This window comes from Ctenocephalides felis, unplaced genomic scaffold (assembly GCF_003426905.1).
Source record: "Ctenocephalides felis isolate EL2017-DRISC unplaced genomic scaffold, ASM342690v1 CF-g0.4_SCAFFOLD_01170, whole genome shotgun sequence".
Classification (NCBI taxonomy): domain Eukaryota; kingdom Metazoa; phylum Arthropoda; class Insecta; order Siphonaptera; family Pulicidae; genus Ctenocephalides; species Ctenocephalides felis.
In genome coordinates, this window is record NW_020537324.1 from 33362007 (window position 1) to 33374637 (window position 12631).

General features: G+C 28.4%; 1 protein-coding gene across 1 annotated transcript in view; it reads right to left on the reverse strand.

Moving 5' to 3' along the window:
* LOC113366220 (protein bark beetle-like) overlaps positions 1 to 11577 on the reverse strand; it is a 73761-nt gene extending 62184 nt beyond the window's left edge. The window contains 1 exon segment of the mRNA XM_026607792.1: positions 11199 to 11577. Coding sequence (XP_026463577.1) covers positions 11199 to 11570 — 372 coding nt within the window. The 5' untranslated portion in view covers positions 11571 to 11577.
* Positions 11578 to 12631: the final 1054 nt, after the last annotated feature.

Consider the following 12631-nt stretch of genomic DNA (forward strand, 5'->3'; position numbering starts at 1 on the left):
TTCAAACTTTTCGTCCACGATTTCGGGCGTTTGGATCAACCGATTTGAATAATACAAAAAGCATTCGATTCCTACTGATAGAGAAACTTGCTGATTATTTTTGACAAAGACAGGACCTGCCGTTTCGGAGATACAGAGCAAATGGAAATTAAGTTTTAGAGAGAACAAACCATCCCATTTGAATGATTCAAAAACATTCAATTCGTATTGATAGCTAAAAGTATGGTAATTAGTTTTTTTGCAAAGACAGGTTCAGCCGTTTCGGTGATAGAGATGATCTAAATATGCATAAAAGTATAAATTTTGAGAGAATTAATCATCTGATTTGATTAATTCAAAAACCATTTTGCTTATGTTGGTAGTATAAAGAAACGATTAGTTTTTAGGGAAAATTCGATAAAATTCTGATTCTATTTCTAGACAAAATTTTAAAGCTCATTTATATACTTCAAATAAGTAGTTTTAACTTTGCAATTCCGGCCCAAAACTAAACATCAGTTCTCATCAAAATTATAAATTGAATGTTTTTTTGAATCATTCAAATTGGATGCACTCTACTCTCAAAAAATCATTTTCTATTTTCAGTGCTCTTTGTTTCGTATCTTCAAAACTATTGAACCGGCCTCTCACAAAAACTAATCAGCACTCTTACCATCAATAGAAATCGATTGCTGTTTGAACAATTCAAATCGGTTGATTCGTAAGCCCGAAATTGTCGACGAAAATTTGTATCCAAACATACAACACACATCCACTTAATTTAAGGTATGCCAAAATGTTCAGAAACCTTCGAAGAGTAAAGATATGCAAAATTTTAAATTCCGATTTTTTGACGATACGGGAAGTTACTGCTATATAGTAATAAAAAATGAAATATTTGACTTTTTTAAACAAAAATAAGAATTCAACAAAATCGTATTGAATTGAAAGCACATTGAAAGTTCAACACTGTCTATGTGTATACATGATATTAATTATTTATTTATCTTATTAACATTATTTTTTAAATATAAAGCCCACAGATTAGTTATATCTTAACTATGTTATGAAGTTATGCATATCTATATTATTTTTAATTAAGTTAAAGTTAGAGGACATAAGTAGAATAGACGAATTTAAGAGAGAATTATATTTTGGAGTAGGATCATTGAAAGATAATTGTGAACGTCAAGATAGCCTAAGAACATTAAAGAATAATTGGTTAAGAATTAGAGGACAGTCTATAGCATTATAGCAAAGTTTAAATATGAATACAGATGAATCGACGTGTGGCATAGAAGGTATACCGAATTCTTTTAACAAAGTGTTGCGTCAAAGCCACGTTCAGGGTAAATTTTGTGTTTTATAATAAAGTTTTATTATATTCAAGAAATTGTCGTTGAACTTTCTCTATTGCATAGGAATTGTTGATCTGATGAGAATACCAAATGATCGATTCTTAATTCTAACTTGGAACGTTTTGCAATGTACATGCAAAGTAGTGAATTATTTGTATTAAATTATTTGCAGTTTCTTAATAAAAATTTCCTAAAATTTGCTCTATTACAAATGTCAGCTAAATGATTTGTGAAAGACAAACCAGAGTTAAACAAAACTTCTAAGTCTGATATTTTATTACATCTTTCAATGCAGGTGTTAGAGATTTTATATTCAAAATGTATTGGAATGCATTTGAATTAAATAAAAGTTAAACATAATCCGCACGTGTAAGTACTTAAGCATGCAATTACGTTACATAATTGCAACGAATATCCGCGCAGGTACATCATCTCCACATCGGATTTCCGATTGAGTTGCCAACGCAGACACCCTGCAGAACATCCGGCACCGGTCGAATGAACATCAGCCAGACACAGTACTAACCGTACGAGACTTCCACTTTTGTATTTAAATATTTACAAATTCACATAACTTTAACCCTGGCTTCCTAGACCCTGATAAATATCAGAAGAAAACCATTAAAGCGAGACTAGCTACTTAGACAGCAGAAGCAGACCAATTTTATATGCACTTTTGATTTTATCGGATAATGACCTTTTGGAAGATTCAGCGCGATAAATGACGTAATATGATAAAAATTAGCATTATTAATTTTATGAATGTTCATCGGTCATGAAATATAATTATTTAACTATTTACATAATTACACGTTTGAAGCAGAGATCTTGCAGATAAAGTGTTATAACAACATTCTTATCAAATTCTAGAATTTTAATTTGCAATGCAAAACTTGTAAAATAATTTAAGTATATAATTTAATTAATTTAGTATATTAATTTAAATATTTTTTGCCTGAATTTTGAAGAATTTTCATTAATCAGTTTGCATTGAAGAAACATCTACCATATAAGCCATTGAATTATAATGTCATTAATTACTAAATACGTGCTGGACTGTGTTATGCTAAATACCTTCTAAATTGTATGATAATACTATTTTTAATTAATGTAAATTTTGAAAAATTACCGATTTGTATTTAAGGTATACTATTGCCTCTGCAGAACTCTTTCAAATTAAATTGGCTTCAAAAGAAACCTGTGAAAACTACTTGATTCAGTTTTTCAGCCAAAAACCCTAGAAGTTGTTCACCGATGGCCTCTACTCAAAAATGGCGAAACATCATCGAATAGAACTATAAATTCACTTTCACACTATAAGAAAACAAGTTAAATTTCGCTAAAAAATCAGCACTAGTCTTTTTTTAGACCTATTAGATTCAATATATTAATACCAGTAATTTTGTAGGGAAATAATTGAATCAAATATACTGATACAGCGTAAACAATAAAATATTAAACATGATTTTTTTTATCCTCCCGAGGGTAAGTTATAGTAATGGACCAAAAATCGAAAATGAAAATTTTTGCATATCTTCACATTTCCGAGGTTTCTGAACATTTTGGCATTCCTCAGAAAAAAAGGATAATTCCTATTGATAGGGGATGTGCCGATTAGTTGGAGAAAATAGAAATCGAGTTTTTGAGAGAACGAAGTATCCGATTTGAATGATCCAAAAAACATTCAAGTTGTAATAATTGGGAAAAAAGTGCTTAGTTTTTGGCAAACGCAGTTACAGCATTTCCGAAGATACATAGCTAAATGTACAAAATATTGCATCAGATTTGAATAATTCAAAAAACTTTCGGCATGTTTTGACAAAATAATTGCTTTTGAAAAAAAATATTTGTTTTAATTTTTTTTTAAAAAAAAATTGTTTTTTGTTTATCGATAATAATTCAGATTTTTATTTTAATTCTGGCTGAAGTTGTGAAGGTCACTTATAAACTTTAAATAAATAATTTTAATTTTGTAATTCATTTTATATAATTCTTATAAATATTAGACAATCTAACAGTATTTATAACAATATATTTGAAAACATTTAATATTCAAACATTTCGTCACGCTGCGAGAAGTTCCAGCAATTTGCCTTGAGGCATGATGCCATACACAACTAGTTTTTGATAATTCAGCTTTGTAAAATTCAGGAAGATGATATTTTTTTTAAGAAATAAAATAATTGTAGAGAAAAAAAATATTGCGTGATATTCTTAGTCTGCCAAACTTCTGCTTCTTGTTTTTCTCTTGAGCAAAGTGTGATATTATTATTATTATTAGGTATTGTTTAAATTAAAAATTGTCGGATTGATGCGATTTCTAATATAGTATGTATTTGACTCATAATCTTTATATTCAGGAGGATGCGAAAAAAATATTTATTTTAGTAATTACTACTATGTATGTATATTATATTTACTTGTGAGAAATAACATATTGAAAATGCAAATACATGAGAAAAATGCATATATATATATATATATATATATAGATATATATATATATATATATATATATATATATATGTGTATATATATGTACTTCAATAGTATGTTTTTTGCATTAACAAAATAAACTAGTGTTGCATGGTATCGTGTCTTAAAGCAAATTGCTGGAACTTCCCGTGCGTAATTTAAATTTTCAAAAGTTAAGAAAAGAAAAATTAGATTTTTTTTGCAAATTTTAATTCTTTTTGCATTAAACATTTTTGAAAATTTTGAAAACATTTGACAATGTGAATAATGAAAATTTGCCTTTTGTGAGAGTACGAATTTTTTGAAAACTTGAAAACTTTTGAAAACTATTTTTTTGTATTTTTTTAAATATAACTGAATGATTCTAGATTCTAGTTCTCCCTTTTTTTGTAAAATTTTGTATATAGAGTATTACTATATTATAAACTAACGTATATTCGACTTATTTTATCACGTTAAAGTTTTTATAGATTAATGTAAAATTTAGACAAAAATCTAAGCGTATCATTATTTAAATGAATAATAATGACAAATTGAAAAAAATAACAAAAAATAATAAAATAATTGATACGGAAAAACTAGACCTGTTTTCATAAAAAAATTCATCAAGATCTTTAAATTTAGAAGTATAAAATAAGCGACTGACTAGAATTGTATAAATAAAAACGAAAAATGATTATAAAATATTATATGAATTTATAGTAGAATCTAAAATAGTAATATTATAAAGGTGATGTACGTGTATATTTATAAGTGGCATATGTTTAAAAGTTTTATAACGAGGTGAACTAAATAGAAAGAAAATTGTTTGATACATTGTAACCTGTTTCAATTTTGCAAAACTTCAATCATTTTATAGCATCATGATAAGAATGTAAAATGATTTCAATGTTTGCTATATATAAATAAATATGTCACAGTCATATCACACAGGTTGCCATAAATCCAACATGAGTGTTTCCCCAGAAATGTGATAAGGGCCGCGCCTAAGTCAACACTGCCGATGTCGACGACAGGTTGCCACGAAACTTACAGGTGATACTGATAAAGAATAAAAATCAGTTCTGAAAAATTTAATTATATCGTTTCTAACAGGAAATAATTTAATTAAAAAAATAATAATAATAAAGATAACATGGAAACGCCAACAGATTCTCCAAGCACATTATGTATAAAAACTTGCTCAACGGATATTTCACTTTCAACATTGATATAATAATTGCCTGTAGATATTTATGATTGACATTCTGATACAAATATTACAGATCACTTCTGTTTTCATTTCAATTGGAATTTAATCGTTGATTGCTTTATTATTATTTCACAAATAAGTAAAATTTGGTTGTCTATGAAAACAATTATTTCAACTGCGCAGTTCTATTTTTGGTTAAAAAATAGACAAACTTTTGAAAAAAATAATTTTAAACTAATTTAGAAATAATTCTGAATAGAAAATAAGTAGATATCATTTATTAAATAAATATAATATACTATTATAAATAAATATATATATATATATATATACATATATATATTAAATTTCTTGGTTTTTAAACCATTTTGAGCATCAGAAAATTTTGATCGTACTTAAAAGATGTCTAAATCCAACGCCAATCCACTGAATGGTCGTCAGGGTATGTAGAAGTTGAAAATGTAAGGAAATCGTGATAGTGATCATCATTCATTGCTTTATAAAAATCATTCTTATCTTGATAATTTTAAAATACTGTATAAAAATTCTCACGAATAGATTTATTGTTAGTAAATACGATCTGTTCCTCTATGTAAATGACGTATTGAATGCAATTGACGCTTTGCCTTGCTTGTGCAATAGAGACTGTTTGCTGCCATGAATCATGTCACATGTTATTGACAAGTCACCGTTCCGATGATAAATCTACCTGGAATTCATAATTACAGAAACAGAACTTTCCCAGAAGACTTACAATTCTAACATGCTTTTGATGACTTCGCTTTATAGAGCAAGTGAAATTTACTTTAGCGTAATAATACTATTATGCTGTACATACAATTTGTGATTATTTTTAATGTCCAAACTTTATTCAATAATTTACAATAAAAATTGTTATAAAAGTAGAAAAGGAAAATGTGAAACTTATCTGTATATACGTGGTTTTCCTGAATATTTCCTTTCATGTTTGATTCTAGACATAACCTAGCTTTTTGATAAATTTTTTGATTTGACCTGAATTTAAAATAAATAAATAATAATCAAAATATATTTAAAATGTTGTTACTTAACTGGCAATATATATAATTTAAATAGATGAACAATAAATATATGATTTGATACGTAGGTAAAAGCAAGACTTAAATCGAGGAAAATACATCTTTAGTTAGTTTTACGATAAACATTTAAACAAACATTCTTAAAAAAAAATTTATAGAATTTCAAAGAGTTAATATGCATCATACAATTATAATATATTATCAATTATAGTCCACTTCTAAATTAGAAAATAGATCTGATTAACCCTCCGTCAGTCGGAAATTTATTTACCTTCGAACGGTCGGAGTAGTCTGGCTGGACCACACATTTTTTCATCCTGATTTTTTCATTGATCGACAGCTAATGAAATTTTAGAAAATGTCCAGAAATTTCAAGTCGATAGGATTACTAAAAGTTTTTTTTTTAACCCTCCGTCTGTCGGCGTGGTCTGGCCAGACTTTTTTCGACTTCAATTTAAAAAAAATAATACTTCTAGTAATTCTATCGACTTGAAATTTCTTGACTTTTCTTAAAAATTTCATTAGCTGTCTAACAATGAAAAAATCAGGACGAAAAAATGTATAGAAGGATAATTATAAGGATATTAACTTTTTAATACTTCGAACGGTCGGAAAGGTCTGTCTAGACCACCCATACATTTTGTATGAAATATACGCTTTTTGATATATGTAGGCCAGTATTTTGTCTTTTTTCATGGTTTTTCTATTCAAACTGAAACCTACCAAACTTATTGGTAATCGCAAACACTGAAAATCGGATGAGTAATGCACACGTTATCAAAAAATTTTCTACCCGTATTGCGTTCGAAGTTTTTTTTCGGCAAACCTGTAGTGAAATTATATTTTCACTTTGAGTTTTACAGCTCATTTCAAAGGCAACGCACCTCATTTCGTTTTCGTTTGGAATTTCACATTCATTTTAAAGGCGCCGAAAAAGAATAAATATAGTTTTTCATTGATATAAAACAGAAAAATTAACAAAAAAGCAACGATTTTTTTATCTTTCTTGATTATTTTATATAATCGTTAATATATAAGACACCAAAAACTAATTTATCCGATATAAATGCATGTAAAATGAATGGTGGTCCAGCCAGACCTTTCCGACCGTTCGAAGGTGTAAAAATATCCGACCGACCGAGGGTTAAATTGAAGCCGAAAAGAGTCTGTCCAGACCACTCCGACCGACGGAGGGTTAAATGAGATAAAGCAATTTCAATATAAAATTAAACTAGGATTTTTCAAGCAAAAAGTACTAAACCAAGTTATTATATTAATTTTAATAATTTGGTTATCATTAGAGTAATTTTCTCAGTAAATTACTTCGTTCTTGGAAGACTATTACAATGTTATTATTTTATATTTGAAGATATTAAATATAATACTATGTTACCAAATGCTATGCTGATAAACTTTTTTCAATTACTAGGATGTCAATAATTAACATATTACTAAACAAACTGAAATCACATAGTAATTTAAATTAAACCAAGTCTAGTTTTAAAATATTAAAGCATGTATGTAAAATCATTGTATATTATATTTATTAGGTTGTCAAATATCTCCCTTCCGCTTTTTTGCTCTTAGTTTAATACAAAAAGGCGGAAGGGAGATATTTGACAACCTATTATTTAATAAATATGTTATATGTAGGTCCTTATATAAGTTCAATAGTGTATAATAATTTAATGAGTAGTATGATCTATTTTAATTTATGATTTATTTTAATGAATAGTATGATCATGTTTCTTTGAATTCCATTCAATAATTTCTTTGAAATAAAATGAACATGTTATAAAAATGATATAAATAGATTACAGTGGTACCTCGACATACGAGTTAAATTCGTTCAGTAACAACGCTCGTATCTCGAAGCGCTTTAATCATATTTATATTTCATTTCATATTATATTGAAATGCCGCTAATTCGTTTTAGCACTGTGGTTTTTGTTAAGTATTTTGAACATTAAAAATAAATTTACTTATATTTATGCATTTGGAGTTCTATAACTATAAAAGCGACTAAACTTTTTCAAGTTGCAGAAAGTCATCAATTAATCATTATATCACTTAAATAATTAATTAAATTTGTCTTAATGATAAAATACATAATGCATTTAATACAATTTAAAACATTATTATTTGTTATTTTACTAATCTCCATTGACGTAATTTGAGTTATTTAACCCTTTGAGTGCCGGGAGCCGATATATCGGCTCCTGCTACACTCGCGAGAAGTGCCAGAGCCGATATATCGGCCCGCGCCTTTTAGCGCTTTACTATTCGCATTGCGGGAGAACTCTATCTCAAAATAAATTTGTAATACGTTATAAATGATCTAATTTCACTATGAGAGAATTAAAAAAAATAGTTTTTCGTTTTAACTCTTTGTGGACGACGACCTTTTCCTATCGCTTGGAGGTACCGAAGTCTAACATAAACACCGATGGTAAAGTACGGAAACTGCCTGGAAAACTGGAAAGGGTTTGCGTGGTGTGCAGCAGAAAGGATGATGGCCCAAAGAGAAAATCACGCACAGTTTGCAATAAGTGCAACAAAGGATTGCATGGAGTGTGCATTAGTAGCCACGAATGCTAAATAAATTATTTGTTTGAGTTGCAATAACAAAATTTTACACATTTGCAATATATATATAATATTTATGACAACATAATTTTGTTTCAGTAATGTTATATTACCGATAACAATTACATATTTCGAAAGAGATAATCCGCCTGGCGCCTACCGTGTACCTTCAAGTTATGTTTTATTTTTGTTATGTAATATTGTTTATCTTGTTACAAAATATATTGGAAATACAAAGTATATACTTCATTATAATTGACCCATATAAAATTGTGGTGAAAAGATGGCTGTTTTTATGTGCAAACACGTTTTGTACGAGAGAACTCAACTTTTACTTCATTTATAAACATAAATACCTTTGTTTTTACTATAATTCTCAAATGGATACAAAAAAACTAGTGTCATTGTTTTGTTCTGTATTTAATCTATAATACGCAGCTTTTTGAATCATGTAAATATCGTTTCTCGTTTGGTTTTTATAAGCATTTTCCCGAACCCTTGTAAAACTGTGATATTCGGCCTGTTTTTCTCGCATAGGCACCTCCATTTCGCCCGGCACTAAAAGGGTTAAATACTTTTAACTCTGTTTTATTTTAGCAATCAGAAAAATATACAGATTTCTGTGAGCAAAAATGTGATTTGAATTTAAAATAATTTCTGTATAGTAAAAATATAATCATGCAAATATTTTATTTATTAACTTGCCTTAAGATAAGTTATATAAAAATTTATACATATTGTTGTAAAATTGATGTATGTATGGGTGTGTGTGTATGTATGAATTCAATTTTACGACCAGATAAACTTTGAGTAATTAGATTGATAATTACCAATGTTTTTTGAAAAATAACCCAATGATCAAACTCTTATATGTGTACTATACATCCAATGTTTCTTTTATATGCAAATATTTAAACGTATATAGATCATTCATTATATTTACTTCTAAATTAAAATAATTTAAGTTTTATTTTTATGATTTATAAATAAAACTATATAATGAGTTCTTTGTATTTTATTGTAGATTTTACGAGGGTTTTAGTACGGATTTGTTTATTGTATATATTAATCTTTGTCTATACATGATCGTAATAATTGTATGTTTAAATATACGAAAGACGCGGTTGAATAATTGTTGAATTGGTTGATCTTGTTTTTTTTTTTATCAAAAACTCATTTTCGGATAAACCTATTTTAACGGCTCTATATAAATCACAGAATTTATCATAAATATCCATGAATTGTTCAGTGGGAATAGAAGTTTTCACAATTAATCGATTTGCATGCATATAGAATAAAATTCTATATAATTTAGCATAAAAGTTCTCAAAACACATCAATATCATGGCCATATTTTTTTAAGTCAAAGCCGAGACAGTAATTTTTAGTTATGACGGGGGGGGGGTGAATACTAAAAAATTTAATATGATTTTAAAATAACTAACATTATTTAAGAATGCAATAGAAATCCGATAGTTTTCAAACTTATTATAAAATTTTGTTCAATTTTCTTCACAATAATTTAAAAATAATTAGCACTTATAGTGTATATATAGGTATTCCAGGCAGTCAAGAAGTTCATTCTCATAATTTTTGTTAATTTTCGTAAAATTTAAAATTTAAGTTCAAAATTATGAATGTTAGAGGCTATTTTAACTCGCCTTTTTCATATAAGCATACTAGCTGTACATAACATTTTCAGATATTTGATAAGTAGTTGCAATTTTATTATCAAGTAAGAGCAAAGATTCAATATAGGCCTAAACTTTTCGAAAACCTGGGATAATCCGGGACAAAAGATTTAAATCCGGGACAAATTTTGCTTTTAGAAAAACCCGGGACATAAGATGGAAATCGGCCAAACCACGACTTATAAAAACTAATTTATTTTACAATTGTTCTATATATGTGTTTTATAAAAATCCAGTTATACAGCATCGTAGATGGGAGCAATATCATATAACAATCCCATTTGTGGTTAAAACTTATAATATCGTGAGCAATATTTATGATTTTGTGCTTTTGTTCAATGTTATATATATACTATGGTATATTAACAGCCGTTCATAGAAAATATACTTTATGAACTGAATAAAAACGCAATGAAAAAAAGCTGTAATATCTGTCTTGTCTAAAAAATATTTTCCATTTTAATAACTTCAAAGATTTATAGAAACTACAAATAATACAGAAATAATTTCTAATCAATAAACTTACTAATCATTAATCTTAATAAATAATCAACAATTTCAAGGAACAGTGTAAAACATTCTTCTGATTCAGGCATTTTTCAATCAAGATTTGTACCACGATGTAACTTTAAAATACAACAACAGATCTCTTTTCACATACACGACGACTAATCACAATCGACTCGTATAGAAATGATTTAATCGAAAGCAAATGACGTACAGTTCTGGCGTAACGGACTTCCTTTGCATTTGTACGGATTTACACCCTAGTCCCGCCTAAAGAAGTTTTACTTCAAAAAACCTTAGTGAGGCGAATAAGAGAACATACATATCAAAGTATAAAAAACCAGGTACTTACAATCGCCAACAATCGTCCTCTTATCGTCAGTCCAATCGTAGGCTTGAATTTGACTTCGACTCCGGCTTCTATCCTGAGTTCGGCTCCTCTCTCCACAATCCAATCGTCCAGGACCAAGTAGGGGCTGCCGGCTTTGTCCAGGACCCTGGTCGTGCTCCCGCCGATGAGCACACCACCTGGTATCTCGGTGTACTTCTTACCGCGAGGCGGTAATGTGTACAGGGTCTCGTATAGCGGTTCATCGCTAGTCATCGAACTATCTTCTAAGGATTCCCTGTTATAACTGTAACTGGCCGAAGTCCTTTCTGTATTTGTAATGCACAACACCAGAAACACGCTCAGCCACTTTCTTACACAAATTATTTTTGCCATGATTGTGTAATTGTTAGATCAAAGTCATTATTTTTAATGAATTTTTTATTATTTTAATGAATTTTTGTTTAATATTGTCATTGTTTTTGATAATGGATTAATTTGGCGCAAAAAAATCACAGAACATTCCTACATCAAGTTAAAATATAATTAATAAAAGTTTATATATTTCTTTGTGTTGATAAAAATTCTGAGTATTAATAGTTGATACAAAGTATTAAAGAACGTTAAAAATTGAATTTCCAGTATGAACCCGATAAATATATAGAAATATAGATATAAAAATATATCAATATATATTAGGTCTACTAGAAAGTTATGTCAAAATTATGAGATGATCGGCTTTGTATTTAAATAATGTTGATTCGCATTAGTCTTAAGTGCGAATCAATATTATAACCGTATAATTGTATTTCATACGAATTTTAACAAGAAAGAAATGCTATAGAAGCATGTAGAAAATTTATTAAAAGTTTTTTTTGTTATAATTTATTTTTGATTGTACAGTTTTTGATAGGATATGGAAAAGAAGATGCAAAAAATTTGAAGCAGGTGATTTCGACAATTCTGAACCGAGCGAGCATCTCTGATCGACGACGATGTTGTTAAGGTAATTTTGGAGCTAGGTTCTGACAACATTGGAGATCGCAGAAAATTTTGACCATATTCGAAAAATAGGATTGGTGTAGAAATATACAAGATGCGTGCCATGTGAAAAGGTCAGAAAAATTTGGATTTTTTTTGCTTGCTCAGAACAAAATCGAGCCCTTTTAAATCGAATGATAACGGGGCATAAAAAATGGATTATTATAAATTATTAAATGGAATAAATTAAATAGACTTTATATTATATTGTAGTATAATCTCTATGATACCACCTCTAATTAACATTTGTTTTTTCTTAATTTTTTAACTTCCCGTAGGGTAAGTTATTGTAATGGGCCGAAAATCGGAATTGAAAATTTTTACATTTCTCGACGTTTTGAAGGCTTCTGAACGTTTTGGCATACCTCAGAAAAAATGGATGTGTGTGTGTGTGTGTGTGTGTGTGTATGTATGTA